Raw genomic sequence first — 26,548 nt, 5'->3', positions numbered from 1 at the left:
TTTGAGTTTCTACGTGAAACTCTGATTTATCCTACCCAAGATTGAGTTCATTGGCAAAATCTCACTTACTGATTTTGGAAAATCCTAATACCCACCTCTTTTGATAACCACTGACTCAAAATGTTGAAGAACAAAAATGTACTTTTAAACTGCCTCTTCAAGACTATGAATGGTGAATGCATTTTAGCTTTTGAGATCTGTACATTAAATCTTTTATGGTATACATTCTGTATAGCCAGATGAAAAGTTAAAACCAATCAAATGGCAATTAATCGCTCAAAACTAAACAGGGAAGAATCTGGGCCAGGCCATTGTGTAAGAATAATGATGGGATGTTCCCTCGATTTCTACTTCTGCACAGGGCAAAATCTGAAACTTGAGAGTCGAGTTCCTATAGAAACCTCATTTGTTTCAGTCACTCTCCATGAGGTCTGCCAGAGTGATTTTGCCACATTTGCTTCTGTCTAGCAGATCATATTGGTTGCATATCTGCAGGATGTCTCTCTGCTACATTTCCCATCTCCTTGAGCTTGTATATCACAAATTCCGATTTACTGAAAGCATGAACCAAATCAACAATATTATTAAACCTCAAATAAAAGTCAGATAAAGCAAAGAAACTATAAAGGTTTTTCTTTGATAAGAACACTTGCAAAACCGGAAGAACTAGCTGGTGTTAGTTACAAATAAGAATTTGACTAGTTATCTTCATCCAGGGCATGTAAAGAAGTGAAGCTACAGGCTGAGCTAAGATCTTAGTTGGAATTGTTCACCTATAAGAGTTATAATTTTTCTTTTATTTTCTTTTTCAGAATTCAAATAAAAACTTTCACTGCCTGGCGTTCTTTCTTTATATTATAGAACAATACCAGTGAAAGAATATAAATGGTATATCAGGATCTCCTAAATACTAAACTAGACTGCTTGTTCGTGCTTAAATTAACGAATTTTAATTGAATTAGCATATCCACAGCCAAGTCACACTGTCTCTGTCACCTTTTAAGAGCAGAGACCATGTATAACAGAACTCACTGATATGTGGTTATACCAATTTTATCCACTAAACATTGCAGGCAACTAGAACTATATTTGACTGAGCACTAGCTCGGTTCAACTTGTGGAGCCAAATTTGAACATGAACTCAAACTCGCTTCAAAGGTGTTCGAGTTTTAGTGTTCGAGTTCGAGCCACTAACTAATGGATGTGTCAATGTCAAGATCTGCAGCTACTAAATCTAGGGGTCATCTTCTTCAGAAAAGAACCCATTTTGCAATTCTTCTGTTTCTCTTATCAATCCTGAGCTCGGTTAAGTAGAGGAAAACCCCAGCAACAGCCAATGTGCTTACTAGTAACCAAACAATAGCAAACACACCTCCCTGTTAGCGTGGCAAAAGCATAGTCCCCCATACCCAACAGTTGTTAGAGATGTTCAGAGAGATAAAAACTGTCAACCCAACTCTACTTCTCCAGAAAATGCACCGTAAATGTCCTTGTAGCAATGCAACCAACCAGAACTATCAAGGCCAAGCACACTTTGATAAATGTGTGTGACCAACCCATATAATAGAATATCAATGAACCTAAATCCAACCAAAATAACAGCACAACTAAACAGCTTGGTGAACGTTGAATCTGGAACAGTGTCACCATACCCTATTGTACAAAGAGTTACCACCACAAAGTAAAAGGCATCCACGGGCCTGAATGTGGCAATGCCTTGGAAATTTCCACTAACCCAAAATACTACAATACTAAAAATTATATATATATAAAATCAAACCGATTAATGCCTGCTGAACAATCAAAGGAGAGCATTTAGGGGCCGGGTGAGGGTCTAAGGAATCCGTGAAAGTTTCCTTAACGTCACTGAAAATAGGAGGAGCAGAGTAAGAACGGCGAGTGAGTTTTTTCTTCTTTAGGATGAGGTGAGGCCCATGCCCATTGCCCGTCTACATAAAAAATAAATAATACGCTATTAACGTTTAAGTAAGAATATCTCATCATGTTTTTCAACACAAAGAAATTGTATTTTATGTTTTTTAAAAGGGAGAAGGACTATTTCCCACCCAACTTTTGATGCATTCTCAAATTACCACTCACGCCAGATGAAAATCCAGTTTTCCCACCCGTGAGCCGTTAATGTGGATGGTTTCTGTTTGCATAATGGTAAAATGTCTATTTTACCCTTGTTAGATGAAATGACAAAAATACTCCTATGCAAAATTTATCCCAAAATTGAATTTAGGGTTTTCCTTAACCCCCCTTAGGTTTTAGAAACTAACATTTCACCTTACCTAAATTTTTTAAACTTTAAAAACTAACATTTTCACCCCCAAGCCTAGGGTTTCCAAATTTTTCAAAAAACAGCCGCCCCCCATAACTTTCAAAACTAGCAGTTTCACCCCCCATTCTTCAACTTCATCTCCCGACGCATCTCCGGCGTAGTCACCTGCCTCCTCCTTCTCCTGGTGCGACGGCGGTGGTGGCCGAAGAAGGAAGAGACGGAGTTCTCTCTTCGTCGCTCGTCGCATCGTCCATCGCTCTTCGTCGCGTCGCGTCGTCACTCGTCGCATCTGTTCTGCTCTTCGTCGCGTCGCGTCGCTCGTCCATCGTCCATCGCTCTTCGTCGCGTCGCGTCGCGTCGTCGCTCGTCGCATCTGTTCTGCTCTTCGTCGCGTCGCGTCGCTCGTCGCTCGTCCATCGTCCATCGCTCGTCGCGTCTTCGTCGCATCTGTTCTTCCAGATCTGGACGACGCTTCGTCGTCCAGATCTGGGCGACGAAGGGTCGTCCTTCGTCGTCCTTTGTAGTCGGAGATCTCCCATCGATCGATTGCAGCAGCCGTCGGTGGTGGCCGGAGAAGGAAGCAAACCCTAGGGGGTGAAATTAAACTTTTCAAACTTTGAGGATGGGTTAGTTATACTTTTTTAAAACCTGGAGGGGGAAACGGTAAAATTTTAAAGTTTTAATGTTTTAAATAATAAATGACGATTTTGCCCCTGTCTCTAACTGAAAAATTGGACGGCAGTTTGGTGACGGGTGGGAAAACTGGATTTTCATCTGGCGTGGGTGGCAATGTGAGAACGCATCAAAAGTTAGGTGGGAAATAGTCCTTCTCCCTTTTTAAAATTATTTTATCATACTTTCAACTGTGGGAAAGATTGAAGAGACCGTATGCACCTTCTAAAACGTGACACGTAGTGTAATTCATCACACAAAATGTGCCAAGTAAATATTAGTATTTAAACCTTATAATGACGTAGAAAAGTGGTGGGCGATCAACCTTTTTTCTAATGTTTCTGGCTATTGCAGGTTGAAATCCTTTCACTTCCTTTATTGATGCATGTACACAGTGAGAATTGTATGTAAGTTCAAGTCCCAAAAGTTTAGCCGGGCTCTGAGTGAGAGGTGCAGTGCTGAAGGATTAATTTCTACAGATATAGGAGATGGAAAAACTTTGTGAAACTTTCAACTTTGATACCATCCAAAAAAATAAAATATAATAAGACGTGTCAGCTCAGCTACAATTAGTCTACCTACAAAACAAAGGACAGTAATATACTACACGTTCTGCTTCTAGTGATGGCAATACAGACAGTTCATTGGAGTGGTCAGCTGCAAATTGCTTATAACATGTGATTACTCACCAGGCTGTGGCTGTGTCCAACACTTAATAAGTTGCCACAATTCGTTGCAGCATCTAAATCATGGCTGCTTGAACAACCCAAGCATTTTCTCCTCTGCTGCTTCAGTTATGGTAACTTCAATTGACAGATGATTCAACTTATTAACACTGATGAGATGACAAGTATAATGATATCATTCCATACAAATATTAATAATTAGAAACCCAGGAAGCAGAAGAGAAAATCCACCATTCAAATCATGATCTTAAAGATCCCAGAACCTACCAAACAAGGCTCGTACGGTGGTTGAAACTTCTTCGACCAAACAGGCCCCATCCTGGCAGAAAGGAGAGGGTGATAGAAACTATTCTTTGAACAAAATCCCCTTTTTCCTGAGAATAAGTCAGTTCCTATTGTGGTTTTATTTTGAGCATTTACAACTATTAGTAACAATACCAAGAATCTAGAACCCAAAATTTTGCATTGCACATTGTAATGCAACATGAATTGTATTCTAGAGCCACTTACAAATTATAACATGATCCTCAAAGCCCTCCATTTATTTCATTGCAATTACAAAGCCAAAATCACTACCTACTATAAGATGTTTTGACTTACCTGAATGCCACATTCAATTGATGAGGACATAACTTGCACCATCTGGAAGTACACCTGTGGCAGTTGGAGGCAAGGTAGCATGAAGTACTGTGTTTCAGACCTATGCATGAGACAGTGCTTCTTGCTGAAAAATCCTAACAAGCTCTTGGAGTTCTAGTTTTCTCACTTCAATATGTTCATCATTAATGGGATTTTTCAACTCAAGGTAGAGTTATCCAATTGCAATCAGCACAGCTCCTAACGAGAAGAGGATACCAGAAGACAGAGCAACACATATGGGGACCCTTCAGCTCTAGGTATTCCATCCAAGTTGATCCCAAAAAGACCAGTGATAATGGCAAGAATGAGGCCACAACAACCAAAAATTCTTAAAATATGTGTAATATAACTGTAACCCTTCTGTCTTAAAATAAGAAGCATTGATAGAGGAGGAAATATTTCATTTCCAATCATTTTTTTGGGACAAAAATTATGCAAGTTAATTAAACAAACTGCCTGCTAATACTTCTAAAAGCTTTTTTTACCCCCATCTTTAGCAGTTATCATTCAGTTGATCTTATGTCGTAGACCAGTAAAATACCAAATCATTAAGAATATATTATATTTATCAATATCTTGAGGTTAAAACTAGGAAGAGCCAACTTAAAAGTAGAGTTACTTTAAAGCAAATGCAACTTCCATCCACACATTACAAACAAGAAGAGTGGATGACATGGGCAAATGGCATTCTCTTAAACACAAACTTAAATGTGTGTTTTGGAAGTGGTATAAGCTTCAGTACAACTCAGTTTGGATGATATCCAAGATCAATAAACCAACCTGATATAAGTCAAATCTAAAGTTTTGCTATATAGCATAAGTTTGATGCTGCCAACAATCTTGACTTTGATCACCATCAAGCGAAACACCACAGGTTTAAAGAAAACTGTAATGTCTCACTTTCCATTCCAGAAATTCAAAATAATTAGTTGTAATTCTATCTACTGACATCCTTTAACCAAATGCATACACATTATGTCAGGGCTGACTGCAGAAAAAGATTAATTGAAATTCAGAATATCTGACTGTAAATTTTCGGGGAGTTTACCAGCATGACATCTTGAATTGTAAAAAACCTGCTGCAAACTGCTTCTTGATCTTCAATCATTCCCTAGTACTCTTTCTTACTCCGTCTAGCAAGGCTCGAGGTATATTCCCTCTCACATGTTGAAGAAGCTCAAATACAATTTCCTTCCTGGCATGAAGTAATCATTTCACTCTTATAAACTGCAGGTTGAGGCACACAAGGTAAATTCATTACTTATAAGAACAGGACATCACAAGACTACAAGCATCACTACACATTTTTCATGATTCATCTGAACACTATATTACAATTTCTCATCCAGGCAAAACCCTCAAAGAAAATTTAAATATGACCATTTTGCCTTGTGAAACTAACCAACCCAAAAGTGTAAAGAAGCAAGACACCTAAGTTGATAGCCCCCCGATCTCTTGGTTCAAGATTTATTGAACAGAGGCATATCCTCTTGGGTTCTCGTACTCACAGGTAAAAATTATTTTTTAATGCATCATGCAAGGGCAATGGTAGACTCACCCAGAAAAGAGAAAAGACTCCGGCAAAACTGAAACTTTTTTCAATAGAGCATATGAAATAGGCCAATATGCGAGGAAGCACCTAGTCATAAACTTCAACTTTACTTCATCTGCTGCTCCTATTATGGATGTAAGGAATAACCTATAATAGCAATAATGGAAAAAAAATTTTAAATTACAATAGATTTAAAAAAAAAAAAATCCTCAAATCCATAGAGTGTCAAATGTGCAGCAAAGGAAATTAGTAGGTAGGGCCACAGTTAAGATTAATCAGAAGAGTTGAAAATTCTAGAAGATAAATGTGTTCTGCTCAGTGGCAATAAATGAAAAAACCATTATCAAAATCTGCAAAACTAGTAACTCACATAGTAAAAACATTACACTTCAAGGAAGATTAGAAGAATTCCTTTGTACAGTATGTGCACACAATGCTCAAATGCAGATGACCTAAAAGTGGAAGTATTAAAGGTTTGGATAAGGTGGGTTCTGATTTTCGTGAGAAAAAACCTCCAAAACTTATCATCCCACTGTGCAAGGCGATTGGCTAGTTGCGCAATGACCTCATATAGAGTTCGTGGTATGTCGATACATCCAAAAGCAGGCAGCTCCTTAACAAAGAATGGTTTGAAATTGTCAGATGAATATATATAATTGCTTTCAGCACAGTAACTAACTTTATTGGAAACAAAAGACCACAACAAGTTTTTATATATTGATCATGAACAAACCTGAACTTCTGCGATACCTAACACATCAACGTTTGAGGCCGATCCCCTTAATATGCAATGCAGTAAATAAAAAAAAATTTTGCCTTCCATGATCTTAGAACTATTGGGATGTCATCTTCATCGATTGAAGAGTCACCGACTGACTGCCCTAGTATCTCAAATAATAGTCCATCGGTCCTAAGATCAGCTCCCAGCACGACATCTCTACCGAGATGATTCTTGTGATTTCATGCTTCTTCGTTCCAGAGCATGAATAACAATTCACCCCATCGATCATATTCACCTAAAAATGAAAATTAAGGTATCTGTAAAATAAAGATGCCCCAATAAAGCTCTTCCTGAATTGTATAATTACATGAGCCAAGTAACATTTAAACAAACATCATTCACTACCAACAACAATATGATAACAAAGGAAAGAGGCAAAAGTAAGAATAAAAGGAAAAAGAAAAAAAAAGAATTGCTTACAGAAAAATGATCCCTTCGAAAGAGAAAAAACGATACCTTGCTAAGCAGAAAGGGAGAAAATTTAAGAAAAGAGTAGTTTACCTATTCAAAATGACAATGTGATAGGATAAATTAGGAATAATTATTTGTGTTGGACCAAAATTACAATTTAGGGAGGAAATTAACGTTTATTTACTGTTTATTAGAGATTTTGGAATTGGATATTTTTGGTCAAATATATTTCTTTTACTGCATCCAGTATGATTCATAAATAATAAAATTTTATATATTTATTTAAATAATTAGATAATTTTAAATTAAAAATAAAATAATATTTTATATATATATGAAAACATGTGTAATATTATTTATTTACAAAATATTAGTCAATATTATTTTTTTTAAATATGATTGGATTTTTTTCACAAAATGAGTAAGATGGGCCCATTTTTTCCCCTTTCTAACAAAATTCACTATTTTTAATCATTATTAATAGACCAAAAGACTAGTTACCGCCCAAGGTATAGTGAACAACTACTCCTACCCTTTAATTTTCAAAAACCTAAATATTTACCTATAATTTGTAAAACTAACACCTACCCTCCAACATTAAGTTAAGATTGAGAGTAAAATCATCATTTAATAATAATATTTAATGTTTATATTATTTTAACTCCTTAATTTGAAAAACTAATCATTTTTCCTAAAATTAATTTTAAAAAGTGATATTTTTCTCTTACTTAGGGTTTCCAATTTTGTCAACGAAATTTTGACTAATGATGGCTGATCTCTCTCCCTCCCGATGTTGTCTCTCCCTCCATGCTTAATATTAAATCGACGACCTCTAGATTTGATAAAATTCAAACAAAGAGTCGAAACTCTTCATCTAGATATTCATCGTTTAGACGAAATCGACTTCATCTGGATGACAACGACGATCCAGAAGAGATCGATCTCCTCATTTGGACCGTCGTTGTCTTTCAAACGAAGAGTTTGACTCTTTTTTTGGATGTCTAAATTTTATCGAATCTAGATATCGTCGGTTTGATATTGAATACCTGAAGGAGAGAAGACATCAAGAGAGAGAGAGATCAGTCATCATTGGTTGAAAATTCATTGACAAAATTGGAAACCCTAAGTAGAGAGAAAATGTCATTTTTTAAAATTTAATTTTAGAAAAAATTATTAATTTTTTAAATTAAAGGGGTAAAATGATATAAATATTAAATATTATTATTAAATAATAATTTTATTCTTAACATTTACTTAATTTTAGAGGATAAATATTAATTTTCTAAGTTTTAAAAAATTAAAAGATAGAAATTTGAAAATTCTCTGTACCTCGGTGGAATAAGTCTTTTGGCCTTATTAATATATTAGCAAAAAGGCCAAATGACTATGTCCCACCCAAAGTATGTTGCAATCTCAAGTTTCCACCATTTAACTATAGAAACATTAAACACCCACCCATGAGCAGTTAAAATTAACGGTAGTAAGGGTAAAATCGTCATTTTCTCTATAATATTAAAAATATACTAAAATAGAATCTACTTTTGCCCCCTAAACTTTAAAAACTAAAATTTTCCCCCAACCTAAGTTTTAAAAAATCACAATTTCACCCAAGGGTTTCGTTTTAAAATCTCCAGCGACATCTCCGACTCCATTGTCGATGGTCTCTCCCTCCCGAAGCATCCTCTCCTTTCGGCAATCTCTTTTCTCCCATTTGGGTGTCCGATCGACGTCAGAGAAGTTGTGGAAGACAAAGAACTTCGTCGGGGAAGACGAAGTTCTTTATCTTCCCAGTCGTCATCGTCTGGGAAGACGATTATCTTCCCAAACGAAGACAAGATAACTCGTCGTCCTCTGAAAAAACGAGACAACTCGTCGTCCTCTAGGAAGACGAGTCGTCTTCATCTGGGAAGACGATCGTCTTCCCAGACGACTTCTCTCTGTGTCGGATGGGTTGAGGTGGAGTTAAAGAGGTTCGTCGGTGGAAGAGAAACAGTCGGGAGGGGGAGACGATCGGCGATGGCGTTGGAGAAAGTGAAAGGGTTTGAAACTAAACCATAGGGGGGAAATGCGATCTTTTCAAACTTAGTTTAGGTAAAAAATATTAGTTTTTAAACTTTTAGGAGGGAAAATGAGATTAAATTTTCAGGGGTTAGGGTTTCGTTAAATTTAACCGGTCATGGGTGGATGTTTGGTGTTTTCATAGTTAAAGGGTGGAAACTGACATTGCAGCATACCTTGGGTGGGAAATAGTTGTTTGGCCTAGCAAAAATCTCAAATAAGTCAAATCCGGTCAACTTGAAAGTGAAATATGCTGACGGCATGTATCAATTTTTTAATTAATAAAATGATGTTTCCGTTTAGCCGTTAAGAATAATTTAACAAAATCCTACTCGAATCACGACAAGTACCGTAACAACCCCAACCCTTAATCTATATGCATGCCCACCACAACTCATGTACTTTCTCGTCATCGTGCTGAAATAAAAAATTTTCCACTGGACCCCACTTGATTTGATGAAATCTAACGGTGCTTGATCAAAAAGTAACAGTTACTATATTCGAATGCTGATGTGTCAGTGAGTCCAAAACGGTTTTACTTGTGCGTCCGGGGGTTTTTGTTTTTATAAAACGCGAGAGTAGGTTTTGTTTTGGTTTTTCTGTTTGATTTATCTGCTTAATCCAAAACCCAAAAGCAGAGAGCGAGCGAGCCGCAAGAACCAGAGACTTGGAAGATGGCGATTAATAGCCAGAGCAGTCGTAATGTGCACGGCGGACCCGGAGGTTTGCCGCTAGAGATACCGCTCGACACTAAAAAGATAGTGCAGAATTTGAGAGAGGTCGTCGGTAAGAACTGTGCTGATAGTGAGATTTACGCCATTCTTGTGGATTGCAACATGGACGCCAACGACGCCGTTCAACGTCTTCTATCTCAAGGTCATTTTTCTTTCTCTTCTATTTTTCATGTTGCTGCAGTTATTTTTGGCGACCAAAGGGTTTTTAACATTTATGAGTTAAAAGATTACGGTCTTAAGAATATTTATTTTAAAAGATTTCTGCCACATTTTGCTTGGTTGCCATGAGAACTAACAAACACTGACCTGAATTTTTTTATTTACTCTTTAACGTTTATATTTGCGGTCTTTGTAATTCTAATTTGTTTGTTTTATTCTTATAATTTGTTTGTTGTGTAGATACTTTCCGTGAAGTGAAGAGCAAACGTGAAAGGAGAAAAGAGGTTCGTTCGTTCTTCAAAATATGCGGAGTTTAGTCTCGGTTCACTTGTATGGGTTTAAAGTTTTTTATATTTTGATTTTTCAGATGAAAGAGACTTTACAATTAAGGGCGGCAAGATCTAACAGTGGCACTTCTAATCGTGGAGCTAGACTTGATAGTGACGGGAGTTCTTATATTGCGTCAACTGAAAATAATCATAAAGGTAAGTTCATTGTTTTAGTGGATTCAACGTTTTTTTTATTCGGATCATCTTTTATTTTTTCAATTGCGTATTCTTGCCGTTTGATTTTGTATTTTTGTTTGCAGAGCTTGGTAAAGCTGCATACAAGAGAGAGATTGGTTCATCTATACCATTAGTATCCTCTTCGCCTTCGAATGTTTATCATGCGACAGGAAAGAATATAAACGACCAGCCTTCAACTATCAGGTTAGTTATGTAAAGATATCTTGTGGCAGGCAAAAGTGTCAATTGTTTCAAGCTTTTTAAGGTTTTTGGAACCTTGAAACTATCAAATTATATAGAGAAGTTATTGGTGATACGGTTGGGAGGAAGACTTTTTTTCCTGAGCATGTGCTGTTGACACCATGGATTAAATAAATTTATTTTCTTGTACTGCAGTTTATCAAGAGTAATTAGAACCAGTCGCTATGCTGTTCAGGCAACTTGATCATTGCACAGTATATTTCTACACATGTATTGGAGTTAGAAAACAGTCTATTAGATATTTAATTCATCCATCTGTTGTTTTCTCTCTTTGATGTTCCATTAGATGCAAGTAATTGATTCCACACGAATGTACTACCCTTTTAACTATGGTCCATTTGGTTTCATAATCAATGTTTGGTTATATTATTTGAGTTCTTCATAAACCTTGTTGCAGCAATTTTTTTAACGCTGATAATAGAAGACAGTCAATAGGAACAGGTGATACCATATCTTCATCTGTGCAACTGTCTCTAGGACTTCAGCCTGCATGGCCAGGGGTTTCCAAAGGGCATATATCAATGGCTGACATTGTGAGGCGTGGTAGGCCAGAAAACAGAGGTTCAGAAATGTCCACTGAAATACCATACATGCCTCAACTTGCAGTTTCAACTAACTCATCTCATTCTTGCATCAAATCTCTGGAAGCTTCGTCACCCCCAGAATCAATGATGCACCAAGGCATATATTCTTTCCATCCTTCTAACCTGTCCGAGATGATCCATGAATCTGACATGACTGCCAATCAGCGTGATGTTGACAATGAATGGCCTGAGATTGAGAATCTGACATCTGCTAGCGGATCATCTGCCTTATTCACGTCTGCTGACCCAAACACAGAGGTGTACGATAATCCTTCTTGCTTAAATGGTGATATGGCTAAATTGTCAACAAACTCCCAATCAAATAAGGTCCAAGTATCAGAGAGGGATATTGATATCCAGAATCTAAATTCTTCCAATGGGTCTTCTTCTTCAGCTTCTACTAGACAGATTTTTGCAAATGGTGCTGGAGAAGCATCTGATGATGACTTGCTTCCAGAGAAAAGTACCCATGATTCGCTTTGGCACAAGTCCAAGACTCAAGAAGGTGATTGATAATTGTTCTGAAATTGATTTTAGTACTTGTATTATGACTTTAACAAGTAATATATAGCAGACGATTGCATTTTTAGTATTAAGGTATGAGACTTCAAAACCACCAATACCAGACTATTTAGAAATTTATTTTTCTTTATAGTCATTTCCTATAAATGATCCTTTTTTTCTTTTTCTTTTCCCATCAATTTTAGGAATGGCCAGTACTTCAGATTTACCTTTCCCAAATCAAGCTGCATCTGTGAACAGTGATATCGCATTAGCAGTATCATCTGCTGCTGCACATTTGCAGCAACTAAGGATAGGCAAGGAGGGCCTTGCTATGCCTCCGCCAGAGAATAACAGTACATTGGTGCTTCCAAATTATCTGCAAACCTTTGCTTCTGATTGTTCACATTTGAGTTTTGGTACCTATAAATCTGGAGCTGCTTCTGCATCTCCCCAGCTGGTTGCATCTAATCCTTTGACAAGTAACTTGGAGTTCTCTGCAGCAGTAGATGGTTCATCTGCCATGCACTTAAATATGAGGCATGATTTTATCCCCTTTTCCATTGTATAATTCTTTGGTGATGGTGTTTCATAAGATTTTTTCCCTCTCTGTGCAGAAATTCAGGATACCTTGTTGATGAACATCGTAGTTTTTTGTATGGTTCTCCAACAACTGCAGATGTTAGGGATAGTGACTTACTTGTATCTTCTCAGGCAGAGGCTAAGGCGCAAGATGCTCCTGAATCAACATGTGGTCATCCCAATATCTCCCCGTTGTCACTGCCTGATTCCAGCATCAAGAACATTCAACAATCGAGTCATAAGTCATCTTTTGGGATAACTCCTTATGCAAGGAATCTTCCTACTTTGCAAAGTGAAATGGTATAGTATTGCAATTTTATATAATTTCTTCCTTGTTTGATTCTTTGATATCAGTGTACTTAATTTAATAAGGTTATCTTGAGGCTCTTTCCTTTTGATCATTGATTGCCAATTGCATACACCTTGGGGGTGGGATTGCCTCTTTTTTCATGGTAGGGATACAGCGAAAATGTTCTGTCAATTGCATTTATTATGGAAATTCAAGGTGGGTAGATATATGTTTTATCCTATTCATGAACTAAGTTGCTCTATCTGAAGTATATGTTGTCTATTTTGTGAAATTAGCAAAACACTAGGTGGATGACAGATGATAACAAAAATGTTTGACGCTAAGTTAATGGCAGTTCTAGCTGGCAGATTAAGATATTTCCTATTTCATTAATGTAGTGTAGACTCTGTTCTTTCAACTTGGATGTGCCCGTTGTTTGTATTGGTAACTCATTTTTATTGTCCATTATCAAGCTTAATTTAAATTGATTTTAAACCCTGGCTACTATATGTTTTTGTGTTGTTTCTCACACTTATGCCAGGTTTGTTATTACCTCTTGATAAACTTTGTTGACTTCCATATGCTTTTTTTTGGGGTTGGGGAATCCTTGTGTGCTTTATTATCTTCTATTCCTGTTAATGCTTTCTGTTTGGGCAATTATTGGTTGATTTACCAATCAACCCCAAGAGAGTAAAAGCTCTTGATTTCAACTAAGAAGTCAATGGTTCAAATCCCCTTTGGGGCCACTAGCTGACAATACAAATTTCTTGGCTTCCAAGTTTGTAAGCTCTGGAAGCAGCCCCCAGTTTAGAGCTCAGTGAACACATAGGGAAGGTTGAATGATTTCTGATATAAAAATATATAATAATAATAATAACTAGGATAATTGTTGAATTATTCATTTGACATGTTTAAGCTTTGCTAGTCATCTCATATTTTCTTCAAGCTTTCATAGTCGAACATACAAAATTGTAATTAAGGTTTTTGATGATGTGGTTATGTTTAATAGTTGAACTATAGTCTTTGCATAGTAGAATTATCTTTCTTCATAGATTTCAGATAAAGATTTTTATCATTTTCTTCCCTTAGTTATTTTATATGATTCTTGATTTCATTTTGTATTATTGATGCTTCATTTCCACTAGAAGTTTGGTCCATCTTCTGTTATGTTATGTATATTCTAGTATAGCTGTTGTGGTATAAGGAGTATATCACAAACATTATCGGCATGTTTATGCATTGCAATTATGCAGGTAATGAATTCGGGTACCTTCTCCTTACCTAAACAATCCTCAGAGACTTTCCCGGGTTCCAACCATGCCTATAGAGCTGAACCTCTGCAGCTCTTGTCAGAGCGTTCTTATTCTCAACCTACGATTCCCTTGGGAGAATCAGCCAACAGGATTGGCTATCCTTCCATGCCTCAAAGCCAGATGTATGTTCCATCTGGTTTGCAGCAAGTATATCAAGGCAGCAGCACTTACCATGATTCTCTGGCAGGAATGAACTACAATCTTTCACAATACAGAAATGGTGCCACTATGAGCATCTTGCCTCTGTCCTCTAATAGCTGTTCTGCTTATAGAAGTTTTGTTGATACTTCTAACAATAATCCTGGAAATTTTTTGCATAACATGTCCATTTCCCCTACACGTTCTGCAGTTGGCTGTAATGATCTTTTACACCATCACCAACTGGATGGAATTAGTTCAACACATTTTCAACAGGTAGAAAATGCCAACTAGCTCCCTCTCTTCTATGTTATTGCTTTATTGGTAGTGATAGGCATGTTTTATTATTGAAACACATAATTTGAGATTATTGAACGGTTCTGTGCTGATATTTAGATATTTGCAATTTAAAAGGATAAAAGTTATTAGTATTATTATCGTCATCATTATTATTTTGGGTATATGCTTATTTCTGTAATGTTCATGTCTCTTTAACTTTTCCTTTCTAATCATTCTTTATTGTATGATACCAGAACAATCATTCTACAAGGGACTCTGGTATTGGTTCACAAACCATGTTGTTTCAAGAAGCTGCATACTATCGCTCCCTTGGACAGAATCCACAGCATGCTGGATATAAACATGGTCAGCTGGCTTCGCATCATTATGAGTCTCTAGGATACCCAAGTATTTATCCCTCTCAGATGGATTACACAAAAACTTCAGCTGCAAACCCTTGGTGATCTTGTATTAATTGATGCTCAAGCCCCACCAATAAGAAATTGTACCAAATTTGGCGGTGAATCTACTAACAGTTCGCAATTTTTCATAAGTTGTCTTGGAAGTAGTAGGTAGGGTGTTGTTACAGTTAAAAAAAATTATAATGATTTTGAGTGTGGCAATGTCCCATTGTACATTCTTAAAATAGAAATGACTGACTTTGCCTTATACTCAACATTGTATTTCCTCTAATGTCCTGTTGAGATTAAGATTGGATTTGATCTGAGTTACCTGAGTTCAAAGTTCAAGGCTAAATTGTTTTCTTACTAATCTTGAGTCTCAATTTGTTGATTTCGAATAGATCTCAAGTTGATCTTTTATTGTTTTTTATTCAAACTAATCTTGAGTTGGGCTTGTTTAGGCTCAATCCCAATTGTAGTTGGAGCATTTTTCTGATTTTAGAGAGGAAGCCTTCTTGTTCAGTTGATTGAATAGTTGAACAAAGGCATTAACAAAATGTTGCGTCTGGTTTCTGTCACATGTATGAATCAGTCTTGCATGTTTTGGTGTTAAAAAGGCCATAATGGTCTACATTTTAAATGTGACATGAAAAAATATTGTTATTGAATACAGCCATTGTACATGGTAATTAAAAAGTTGAGAGGCATAGAGTGTTTATTATAATGAATATTTATATTAGAATTGGATATCTGTGGGGAAGGCAAATAACCTGAAGGATTAGTTGGAAGGTAGGCTGTGAAATGATTACATTAAACTACTCTTAAATGAAAGGTTGGTATTACTTAACCATCTCCTAATTCTCAATCATTCTTTTGGGTTCACACAATAAAATTATTGGCACAAATGCACTACTTAAACTCCCACACTGAGCACAGGTTCTATGCATTTCATGTCATTTTGAGCAAACAAGTGCAGCTCCAAGAATGGTTGGCCGCCCAGATTTATCTGTACCTTCTGTCGCAACCAAAACTGCCATTAATAGAAACCAAGAAGCAGACAAGGGCAGTAACCAGCGGGCAGGAGGTATTGATGCAATGCTAATGCCTCCTAAAATAGCCAAGGCAGTGTCTCCAGTTTCAGCAGCTGATGGGGAAACTATCAGGCGGCCACGTGGTAGGCCGGCAGGCTCAAAAAACAAGCCAAAGCCACCAATTATCGTCACCAGAGACAGTGCCAATGCGCTGCGTGCACATGCAATGGAGGTGAGTTCAGGTTGTGATGTAAGTCAGAGTTTGGCAAACTTTGTGAGAAGCAAGCAACGTGGGATTTGCATACTAAGTGGAACCGGTTGTGTGACAAATGTTACAGTCCGGCAACCAGCTTCCTCCGGGGCAATTGTTACCCTTCATGGGCGGTTTGAGATATTATCACTGCTGGGATCAATCCTTCCCCCACCGGCACCACCAGGAATCACGGGGCTAACAATTTACTTAGCCGGGGCTCAGGGACAGGTTGTGGGTGGGGCTGTTGTTGGTTCATTAATTGCTTCAGGCCCTGTGGTGATCATGGTTGCTTCTTTCATGAATGCTACTTTTGATCGTCTTCCATTAGATGATGATGAAGTTGATGCTGCAGCCATGCAGAATCAGCATTGCCAAAATGGCCGTCATCACCACCTGGATATATCCGATTTGTATGGGATGCCACAAAACTTGCTTACAAACGGTAATCTGCCTCCTGAGATTTATCCATGGGCACCTGGGCGAACCATGTCAAAAACCTAGAATGGTTAGCACTTAGCAGCAGTGCGTGAATTTGAGTCTCATGTCCTAGGCTCCAAATGTTTGTGTTATCTCCTCACTACTGTTAAGCTTCTGTCAGGCATTGTTTATTATTACAATTATTTTTTTCTCTATTCCTTCAATTGAGTAACCAGATTATGTACTGGTTCTTTCTCTATGTAATTTTACTTCATTAGAAGCCTCTCCTTCATTGCCTCCTCAAACTGAATGGACGCAACATAAAGATTAGGCATAAGCACATAACTCTTGCCACCTCTATGTTTCAACACTTTCTATAAGCTGATAGTACAGAACCCTATACAATAGCATCCGGGTTTAAGGGCATGCTTTTTACCAGCTGCTCTGCCTCTTCAATCAGTCGAGCCCTGCCTAGTACATCAACAATACAACCATAATGCTTTATGGATGGTTTAATCTTGTACGCTTCATTCATTAACTGGATATAATCTTTGGCTTTATCGACCATACCAAAGTGATTTCAAGCTGTTGGGACACCAATGAAACTAACATAATCTGGTTTAAACTTGGAAGTTTCAAGCTTGGAGAACAATTGCATTGCTTCACTTGCATAGCCATTCATGGCTAGACCCAAAATCATAGAGTTCCAACATGATAATCCTTTCTTGGGGACAGTTTTGAGCACTTTAAGGGACTTTACATGCCTATAATTGCTGTAACAACTATATTGTTCAACTCAAAATTGTTCTTCCTTTAGAAAGATAATCCATTCCCCTTGTTTAATCGCACCTAACTTAGGACAAGCATTTAATAAGCTGACCATAGTAACCTCAGTGGGTTTAATTTTCTGCTCTTGCATTTCATGAAAAAGCTCCAAAGCCTTGTTACATTTGTCATTCCTAACATACCCAATAATCATAGAATTCCAAGAAACTGCATTTCTTGAAACCATTTTATGAAACAAATATCTATAGACTCGTCAATTTCTCCACATTTAGCAGGGCCTATGATCATTGAATTCCAGGCAACTAAATCAAATTCCACATCTACATCTTCATCAAATATCCCCCTTGCTTCCCTTCAAAATCCACAATTGGCATACATATGAAAATATATATTGATATGACCTTATAGATCATTATAATAAGTGTAAGTTAATAGGTCAGTTTTACCTTTATAAAGTTTGATCTCTTATCCCTTTCTTAATCAAAGTTTTTGCATGCTTATTTCACTTTTAGTTTTTGCTGATGGCTTCATATTAATTTTTTGCAGATGAAGGTTGGCATAGAAACTGCAAGACTTGGAACTATTTTTATTTTGGACAATATTACTTAAATTATTTTCCGAACTTTTTGTTCTTTGAGGTTAGAACTTTTGTAATTAAAAGCTTCTATAGGATTAAGTATTCTCTGAAAAAACATTGTATTAAGATTCTCTCTTTACTCCTTAGTGTGTAGAAAGAGGAAGAAAAATAATCTTAATGGATAAAATTAAATTAGGGTTTTCTTTTCCTCTTAATTGCATTTATTCCGGGAATAGTTTTCTTTTATTATAATTACTAGACAGCATTCTTTCTTTTCTACTTAAATTCCCTTCAAAAATAAATATTCTAAATGTTTAGGAATATAAATTAAAAAGTTAAAAAATACTCGTCATTAGAAATTGTTTATTTTGATTCTTTATTATTAAATTTACATATTTCTAAAATTTTTACATTCAATAAGAACTGAAGCAAGTTCAAGTGATATAGAAGATGACACAGAAGCAATAAAATAAAATAAACAGTCGGTCAATGTAGAAGATGACTTGCTAAATGAACAACTGTGATATTGGGATTAAATTGTACAATGGAGACATGGAAGATTTGTTGATAATATGAAATGTGGAAGTTTGTAATGGGTATGAAATTATGAACAGAGAATACTTAATTCCAAGTCTTTATCAAATACATTCCCATTTTAAATAAAATAACATGGAGGTGGCAACAATCAAGAAGTGCCTTTATTTACATATATATATATATATATATATATATAGGTATCCAATTGGTCAAAAGTGCAGCCTCATTGTGGAATTTTGCTCTTCATTTCCACTTCAGACGATCTCCAATTTCACCAGTGTTCTTTACTTTAATGTTTAAACCGTGGGCCCCCTGTCATTATTAAAGACTGACCATTTCAATACTCAACTTTAGATTTTTCTGGTACTAGCGGAAAATCAGTGGAGTTAAAAGGCTTGATTATTAGGAACTGGCCTTTGATTTTCAACTTTGTATCTTGTTTTTTCCAACCTAGACGTAGTCAGGAGGAAAAGAATCAATTCCTGTAAAAACATATCAGCTTTGAATTTTCATGGTGGCCATTGACAATACATACATACATATATTTATATATATGTAAAACTAGAATCACATGTCATGGTGGCCAAAACATGAATCCAATTCCAATCACAACAAAACAAAACACACTCAAGGAGAAGAGAAAATATGATATGAAGCTGAGAGGCACTGCTTCTTTATCTTTTTCTTCTTATTCTCTTCCCTTAAAATCTTTTTCTACTTTGGGTACCCAACCAAACTAGCTGTCTTGTCCTTACGCAGGTAGAGAAACTTCAGGGCCGAGTTAAGTTCCCACCCAAGGTTTGGTGCAAATCCACTTTTTACCCGTTTACTATCTAAATTTAAATATTTATTTATCTGTTAAATTTTACTGTTATTATCAAAAGAAAAATTATTATTTAACAAAAATATTTAAAAAATAAAAATTTATTATATTTCTATCCCTCAAATTTAAAAACTAACAATTCCCCTCACCCAAAGTTTAGAAAATTTTATTGTTTTCCTCGGGGTTTTTCTAGCACGCTACCTACAACTAGAGATAGTAGTGTTCTCCCTCCCTCCCTCCCTCCCTGCTTCTTTTTCAGTCATACTCTATTTTTTACCATTGTCAACTGATGAAGATGAATCATTTGTTTTCAGATGAAGACGACGGGTCATCGTCATCTCTTAGATGATAACAACACATTGCCTTCTTCTCCGATGAAGAAAAATCGAGTCTTCATCAGTCACTTTCCTAATTTGGTGAAGGTTAGGAATAGAATGGGGGAGAGAGAGAGAAGCTGCAGGGAGAAAGAATGAGATTGTCGCTGTCATCAAACATCAACAACGATGGCTAAAAAAACCTTAAGGGAGAATGTTCATTTTTAAACTTTGGGTGGGGGGTATTTGTTAGATTTTAAATTTAAGAAGAAAATATGATAAATTTTTAGTTTTTTAAATATTTTTATTAAATGATAATTTTACTTTTGATAATAACAATAAAATTTAATAAACGAATAGATATTTAGATTTTTTATAATTAACGGATGAAAAATTCAATTTATACCAAACCCTTGGTGGGAAATAGTCGTTTGGCCAAATTTCAATTTGCAAATATTCTGGGCTGATTACATGAACATGGTAATATTTAACCATTTCTGTTTGTATTAAGAATAGTAAAAAGAAGAAGAAGAAGAATATATATAAAATAAAAATAAAAGTAAAAATGCACATCTTCATCATTACCATCATCACTCACGAGTTACTGGTTTGTACACCTAATTTCCACAACAATTTTCCCTTTAATTTTACTTCTTTTTCAATATTTTCCCTCCTCTTGCTTGCACCTTCCCATACTCCATGTCTTCTTTCTCTGCTCTTATCTTCCTTCTGCATTAACATTTCTATTTGTACATATGACAAACTGAGTGGTACACACTAAATCTTCTTACGTTTCTCTCTCCGAGGTTTCTCTTCCTTAATTTCAACCGAAGACCCAGATTGCAGACATCTAATTGAAGAAGAAGAAGAAAAGTTGAAAGCCTTGATGGGTCGAGGAGCAGTTTTCATTCAAAAATTATACCTTCTATTTTGTCTCTTCTTCTGTTCAGGTGAAGTTGAACTTGTTTCTCTCTTATACTTGATTATTATGTTTTCTGGGTAAACTATGAACAAGCAATTCTTATTTCTCTTCTTGCCCCAGTTCTTTCATCGAAGCTAACCTCCCAAGAATTTGGTCAATTCAAAGTTTAATTCCTTTACATGTTGGACATAGAACTAGAATTTGACTGCTTTTCCATGTGGGTTTCTTTTTCAAACATCATTCTTCTTTATCCTAATGATCGAATTCGAATTCTTTTACTATTACCAAACAGTTTACTACTTCAATTTTGAATCATACTTCTTCATTGTCCTATTTTCACTCTTTAATTATTACCGATGACCTGTTAAATATCGTGAGACATTTTTATTAAATCAATGCTTTGTTTGTCTTCTTGTCCTGTCCAAGAAAATTAAATTAAATTCCCTCTACCTTTCAAATGCAGGTATAGAAGCAACAGAACATAAAAACCAATCAGAAATGGAGGCAAGGCAACAGCAATCAAAATTTTCTATATCCACTACTGAAAAAGATATCACCACACCTATTACAACTGTTCCTACTACTCCCACCGCGTCAACTCCAATTATAAACCCCACTTCAACCCCGGAAACTACATCGCCGGTAACTCTGACACCCGGAGTAACTCCGATCACCCCCACCTCCCCCACCACAACTCCTGCATCTTTAGGCGCTAGCTGGTGTGTTGCTGCCCAAAGTGCGTCATATAACGCCTTACAAGTTGCTTTGGACTATGCCTGTGGCTATGGTGGTGCTGATTGCTCCGCTATTCAGCACAGTGGAAGTTGTTACAATCCCAACACACTTCGTGACCATGCTTCTTATGCATTCAATCAGTATTATCAGAAGAATTCAATTCCAAGTAGCTGTAATTTTGGAGGAACTGCCGTTACTACTAGCACTGACCCTAGTGAGTATTCTTTGTTTCAGCCATGCTCAATAGTTTTTTTTTTTTTTTCTAACAAGGATTTTCGTTCGAATCGATCCACTCTATATTGGGGCTAACCGACCGCACTGGACAAATCTGGTCCAATAACTGGTCTCAACCATTAAATCGAATAATTCAAGAATTTTATTTTACTCGTAGTGGATATTGAACTCTTACCCTCGTGTGTTTTGCAAGGGATTTCATATCTCTTATCAGCGAAACTATTCTTTTGGGGCAGTTTATTCTGACATTACCATTTTCATTCTGGTCACTGTTGCCACTTTAAGTTAAAGCAAATTGAAGCCGACCTACTGAAATGATTCAGAAATATTTTTGGTCGCTTACCTGTCTTCGCTATGATTTCAGGTACTGGAACATGTCAGTATCCATCCACCAGGTGAGACTGCCTTATTCAAAGCCTATTAGGGTTTCATTTTTAAACATCACTTACAGCAAAAAATCTGATCAGTTATAAAATTGCAGCACAATTTCGTCGGTTTTAAACACAACAAATTCCAACGGTGCGACAGTTTATGGTGCGGTTCCTAATCCAGAGAGTCCCTCTACATCTGGTGCATCTACCAAACTTCATTGTAGGCCACAATTCTTCTCAGCACTTGCATGGCTTTTTATGTTGGTGGCCAACCTCTATCAATAGAAATAGATGCAAGAATCCTCGTAAACTTCAAGCCACGCAATTGCCTTAAAGGGTTCTTTTGTTTTCGTTTCCTGGAAACAAGAGGGATACATTGGAACATGCTGATTGACTGGAGACATAAAGATGAAGCCCAATTTGGGGTAGTCCTATAATGATTTGATGTAATAAGTGAGGAAATTGGCTAAGCTGGTTGACCAATAGCATAAATTTACACCCTCAATTCAAGTGTTATCGAAATATCACATCACAGGGACAAGGTCAGAGAGCAATGCGATAAGTTTTGTACTGTTAGGAATCATTCTTTTTTCTTTTTTCTTTTTTCTTTTTTCTTTTTCTCCTTTATGCTGTTGAACATAAACAAGTTGTTACTGAGGACCATTATGATTTTGGCTTCTGGACTGTTTTGTTTATGATGAGAGTAAGCATTTTTCATAAAGAGGTCCTGAAAATTCAAAAGCTCTTACTTTTACATGTTCCAGTATTGGGCTCTGGGGGCCTTGGACCCTGATTCAAATGGGAAAGGCCCAGACTGGGCCATTACTCTTGGATTGTAACAGAAAATCAAACGGTCCAGTAGTACTAGCATTTGGCAACAATGATATTATGATATCAAATTATAAACACTTCAATATATTTGTTGGGGATGCACATCTAAATTAATTTAGGTAAAGCATATACTTCTTCGTTAATAATCAATCAAATGCGAATAATTTTTGTTTGGTAGTGTGCATAATTGTACAAAATAAATTATGGGCAATGTTGGGGGTCCTTACGTTTGCCATCACTACTTGTGCTTTATTTATATTCCATTTATCCCGAGTTCCTTTCTTCCTTCAACTCCTTAATGGAAGAACATGACCAGCATCTCCTCCAACCCCTCTTATCTGTTTCTTCGACCACCACCGCCGCTGACAATGTAAAGTTTTCACCTACAAATGCTTCTATCATTTCCCGGTTGCTTTCAGTATTCTTCATCGGTATAATTTCTATATGGGCAAACCATGAAGCTTCAAAAGGGATTCGATGTAATCGTTGTCAATGACTCCGAGGACTCCTTAGCAGGCAAACGCTTCGAGCTTCTTTACATATCAAACGACAAGGCCACAAGAATTCTCCTAAACGCAAGCGCCTTTGTTGAAAACATTCTTTATTCAGATACCAACCACACCAAGAAACAAGTTCGCCGTGTCACTCTCCGGCAAACTAACAAGAACCTGAGCCAAATCGTCACCGTAGACACAAGCAAAACCGATGAGTTTGTCATCAACCTACGCCCTTCCATAATGGGATATGCACATGTTAATTCCGCAGTTATCTCAGCATTACAATGTGGCTTGGCTCGAGTATGGATTTGGGACGGCGATTCCAGGGCTCCAGCACCGCTCATTGATGGGTTGGTGGAGTGTATAACCATCTTGGCCGGAATAAGTCAACGGAAAGATTTCGTCGACGGTGGCGAGTTGCCGGAATTTAGTCATCTATGCTGGGACGACAAAGACCCGAGCCTTGTGGCACATTTTTTGGATTATTGTGAGGAGCACAATACTGGATTCATCCAACGGCTTAATCGGGCAATGAGAGAAGGTTGGGATAATGGAACGGTGAATAATGCGTTAGGAATGGACGCTAAATATTATTGTGATTCTTATAAAAATTTGTATGATTCATCACTTTAATTGTAATTAATGTTATCAAAGCAGAAAACCCGATTGTTCTATATATAAATATAATCGAAGATTTGATTTTTTATTCACAAAAATTGGTTTATTTTTTGTGATTACTATAATTATAAGAGAGAAGAGAAGGCAATTAATGTAAATATGAGAAATAATAATTTAATTATGATTATAATAGGTCTTTGCAAATGATTGTAGAGGGATGAATTTAAAGATAATAAAATTAGATGTATCATCGTATAATTAAATAATTTTAAATTAAAAATAAAATAATATTTAATTATGTAATGATATACATAAATATATATTTATTTTTATATAAAAAATAAATAGATATAGTAATAAAAAACGAGAAAATATTAAAAATAATTAAATTTAACCACTTTTATAAAATATAATCAATAATTAATGTAATCAACAAACTTGATTAAAACAATTTTAATCTCATCTTTAACTTTTCAACTAAATCCTTAATCTAATCAATTTTTAATTATCATTTATACTATTTTATTTTCACCAACAACAAGAAGGTACCACTAAAATAGAACATTTTGAAGAATATTATATATAAATTATTATTTTGTTAGATTAATTGGTATATATAAATAATTATTGTATTGAATTGATAATAAAAAATATATAAAATTATTATTTTATTAAATTGCTTTTGTATGATAAACTAAATGAAAGCTACAGTCGTACGAGGAAATTGCTCTAAAAAAAATATTAAGTTGAGGGACGGGAGGGAAGATCTAAGATATTATATTAACTGTGTGGGAAGTCTGGACACACTGCGCTACAATATTACCGCCATTTCGATATTACTTATACTGTAATGGATAGATAAAACAATTTTGGTGCTAATGGTGGAGGAATAAGTTCTCACAATAAACTAGAGGAGAATAACTTATGACAGCTCATGTGGCTTATTCAATAGAATTTAGTCCTGCTATGAAATCAAGAAGTAATCCTATTAAAGCAGCAAATTTCTCCTCAACCACGAATGCTTCTACTCCTGCTCAGAGTTTTATAGCAGAACTTGAGATAGTGAGAGATGTCAGTTGGTATATGACCTTTGGGGCAACTGACCATGTCACATCGAGTTCTAGTAATTAAACCTGAGAAACAATTGGAATATGTTGGAAAGAAGTAGTTACAAGTTGGTAGGGAAGAGTGTCTACCAATTTTGTTGGAAAATTCAGCCGGTTCTCTAAATTAGAAATACTGTAAATCACATATCCGAAATATGTCGAATTCTTAGTTGAATGATTCGCAACATAATTATAAGTTTTTTTTATAATACAGTTTGTCTTTGTACTTGGATAGATTCTATATTTTATGGAATTTTGCCTAACTCTTGGGAGTCTGTCAGTAATTAATGAAAGCGGCAGTTTTGGGCCTGTGATGGGTGGACCCAACCAAACAAATCTCAAGCGCGGGTTTTGTTTCTTTGCCTTCAACTCTATCCAAAACATACTATTTGATCCCAAAATCACAAAGAAAATTACTGTCACTCTTACTAGGCATGAGATATCGTGGATAGAAGGAGTACCAGTGGATATGGAATATTTTTTGGAGATGATTTGGTGCAATGGAGCTCAAGGAAACAAAGAGTTGAAGATTGAATTTGAGTATAAAGCTTTAAGTCAAAAGTGTCCACGGAAATCATTTGGCTTTAAATTTTATTTGAAGAGTTGTAGGTAATCAGTGTAAATTAAACAGTGATATGGTGTGATAATGTTAGTCCTAGGTTGTTGGCTTCAAACTCCGTTCTTCATAGTAGAACAAAACATATGGATCTGGATGTAAATTTCATAAGAAGTCAAGTTGCAGTCGGTGTACTAGCCGTGCATTATGTTTCATCTGAATATCAGGTGGTAGATATCTTTACCAAACTTCTTTCTGCACCCAGGTTTTGTGACTTGAGAAGGAAATTGAAAGTCGAAAGTCTGGTAACTAATGAAGAAGAATGGAATTCTGAAGTGTGTGATGTTTACGTAGTGACGGTTTATATGTTTGCCTTATTTTCCTTCTTAACTAGTTTCTTGTATGATTAGGCATGGGACCTTTTTATTACTCTCCCTTTCCCTTTCGATTGCCCAAACCAGGCATAAGTACTGGCATGAGAACATGCAAAATCTATAAAATCTCAGTAAAGCACTGGATGGCATTGCTCCATTTCTCATCACTTACTAATATAAAAGCACTCCAAGTCAAAATCCAAACATGGATTGATTTAATGCTTCTGGTATTACAGCTATATACTAGATTACTACTCAGGTCTCTTGAAAAAAGACCCACTCTCTCATAATCTTCGCCACGGATGTTACATTTTAGTGAAAAGAAGCTTCTTCAAGCTGGAGGTATAACGTGTATCTATCTATAGATTAAAAATAAATTATAAAGTCTTAGATTGCATGCATATACAATGGATCTATAATCATTGTCTCAAACCTTAAACCTCTTGAAACTCTTCAAAGGATTCTACGCATTCGCCAAAGAAGCTGCCGACAATCATATAGTGTTTCCATGAAGGCAGTTAGCATACCATGTACCCATCAGTTAAACCAACGGGTGTGTGGGGGTGTTTCGAGACCAGTACTGAACAAAAAATAAATATATATTAATCGCAAGACGGTTGCATTTATGGCACCATAGGAATGAGCTTAATCATGCACGCATCTCTATGAATGTGAAAAATGATATATTATGGATGCGGCTCCCACCATGAGAGATGCGACGACTAAAATTTTCACT

General features: G+C 36.2%; 5 protein-coding genes and 2 pseudogenes across 24 annotated transcripts; 4 read left to right on the top strand and 3 right to left on the bottom strand.

The window, feature by feature from the left end:
• Positions 1 to 139: 139 nt before the first annotated feature.
• LOC123216994 lies at positions 140 to 3,422 on the bottom strand (annotated as a pseudogene).
• Positions 3,423 to 3,454: 32 nt separating this feature from the next.
• LOC123216992 lies at positions 3,455 to 7,151 on the bottom strand. 20 transcript variants are annotated; one of them, XR_006502393.1, is made up of 7 exons: positions 7,035 to 7,151; positions 6,567 to 6,849; positions 6,204 to 6,446; positions 5,840 to 5,980; positions 4,243 to 5,508; positions 3,910 to 4,016; positions 3,455 to 3,759 (listed from the first exon to the last, which is right to left on the bottom strand). XR_006502393.1 is itself a non-coding variant. In XM_044637712.1 (5 exons), the coding sequence occupies exons 2-5, from the start codon at positions 6,654 to 6,656 to the stop codon at positions 5,386 to 5,388; spliced, it is 549 nt and encodes a 182-aa protein (XP_044493647.1). In that variant the 5' UTR covers positions 6,657 to 6,849; positions 7,035 to 7,151; the 3' UTR covers positions 3,455 to 5,385. The 20 variants fall into 20 exon arrangements, 6 of the variants coding, with proteins under 6 accessions (XP_044493647.1, XP_044493653.1, XP_044493652.1 ...); XR_006502394.1 differs by having other exon boundaries at positions 3,910 to 3,961; XR_006502391.1 differs by having other exon boundaries at positions 3,455 to 3,534; positions 3,646 to 5,508.
• A 2,524-nt stretch (positions 7,152 to 9,675) lies between these two features.
• On the top strand, positions 9,676 to 15,200 carry LOC123217761. The gene is made up of 9 exons (XM_044638888.1): positions 9,676 to 9,959; positions 10,217 to 10,260; positions 10,344 to 10,461; positions 10,566 to 10,686; positions 11,141 to 11,832; positions 12,035 to 12,368; positions 12,446 to 12,710; positions 13,953 to 14,426; positions 14,684 to 15,200. Exons 1-9 carry the CDS (start codon positions 9,758 to 9,760, stop codon positions 14,891 to 14,893), a joined length of 2,460 nt encoding a protein of 819 aa, XP_044494823.1. The 5' UTR covers positions 9,676 to 9,757; the 3' UTR covers positions 14,894 to 15,200.
• A 134-nt stretch (positions 15,201 to 15,334) lies between these two features.
• Positions 15,335 to 16,786, top strand: LOC123217762 (AT-hook motif nuclear-localized protein 16-like). Its single transcript, XM_044638889.1, has one exon. It carries the CDS (start codon positions 15,815 to 15,817, stop codon positions 16,613 to 16,615), a length of 801 nt encoding a protein of 266 aa, XP_044494824.1. The 5' UTR covers positions 15,335 to 15,814; the 3' UTR covers positions 16,616 to 16,786.
• On the bottom strand, positions 16,744 to 17,695 carry LOC123216394 (annotated as a pseudogene).
• A 2,438-nt stretch (positions 17,696 to 20,133) lies between these two features.
• On the top strand, positions 20,134 to 22,551 carry LOC123216240 (glucan endo-1,3-beta-glucosidase 12-like). Its single transcript, XM_044636642.1, has 4 exons — positions 20,134 to 20,518; positions 20,954 to 21,439; positions 21,824 to 21,854; positions 21,941 to 22,551. Exons 1-4 carry the CDS (start codon positions 20,455 to 20,457, stop codon positions 22,113 to 22,115), a joined length of 756 nt encoding a protein of 251 aa, XP_044492577.1. The 5' UTR covers positions 20,134 to 20,454; the 3' UTR covers positions 22,116 to 22,551.
• Positions 22,552 to 22,959: 408 nt separating this feature from the next.
• Positions 22,960 to 23,791, top strand: LOC123216393. The gene is given in 2 exon segments (XM_044636811.1): positions 22,960 to 23,127; positions 23,129 to 23,791. Coding segments are annotated over 2 exon segments (831 nt in total).
• Positions 23,792 to 26,548: the final 2,757 nt, after the last annotated feature.

Source organism: Mangifera indica, chromosome 5, assembly GCF_011075055.1.
Source record: "Mangifera indica cultivar Alphonso chromosome 5, CATAS_Mindica_2.1, whole genome shotgun sequence".
Lineage (NCBI taxonomy): Eukaryota > Viridiplantae > Streptophyta > Magnoliopsida > Sapindales > Anacardiaceae > Mangifera > Mangifera indica.
Note: the sequence above shows the minus strand (reverse complement) of the source record. Positions and strands in the feature narration are given on the sequence as shown.

Coding starts and splice junctions, on each gene's coding strand:
- LOC123216992 (XM_044637712.1), bottom strand. CDS start 6,656: ATGGAAGGCAAAATTTTTTTTTATTTACTGCATTGCATATTAAGGGGA. Junction 5,981..6,219: donor CTTCTAATCTTCCTTGAAGT/GTAATGTTTTTA, acceptor TTGCTATTATAG/GTTATTCCTTACATCCATAA. Junction 5,477..5,839: donor GAGTCTTTTCTCTTTTCTGG/GTGAGTCTACCA, acceptor ACTTCATGCCAG/GAAGGAAATTGTATTTGAGC.
- LOC123217761 (XM_044638888.1), top strand. CDS start 9,758: ATGGCGATTAATAGCCAGAGCAGTCGTAATGTGCACGGCGGACCCGGA. Junction 10,462..10,565: donor AACTGAAAATAATCATAAAG/GTAAGTTCATTG, acceptor TTTTGTTTGCAG/AGCTTGGTAAAGCTGCATAC. Junction 12,711..13,952: donor CTACTTTGCAAAGTGAAATG/GTATAGTATTGC, acceptor GCAATTATGCAG/GTAATGAATTCGGGTACCTT.
- LOC123217762 (XM_044638889.1), top strand. CDS start 15,815: ATGGTTGGCCGCCCAGATTTATCTGTACCTTCTGTCGCAACCAAAACT.
- LOC123216240 (XM_044636642.1), top strand. CDS start 20,455: ATGGGTCGAGGAGCAGTTTTCATTCAAAAATTATACCTTCTATTTTGT. Junction 20,519..20,953: donor TTGTCTCTTCTTCTGTTCAG/GTGAAGTTGAAC, acceptor TTTCAAATGCAG/GTATAGAAGCAACAGAACAT. Junction 21,440..21,823: donor TACTACTAGCACTGACCCTA/GTGAGTATTCTT, acceptor CTATGATTTCAG/GTACTGGAACATGTCAGTAT.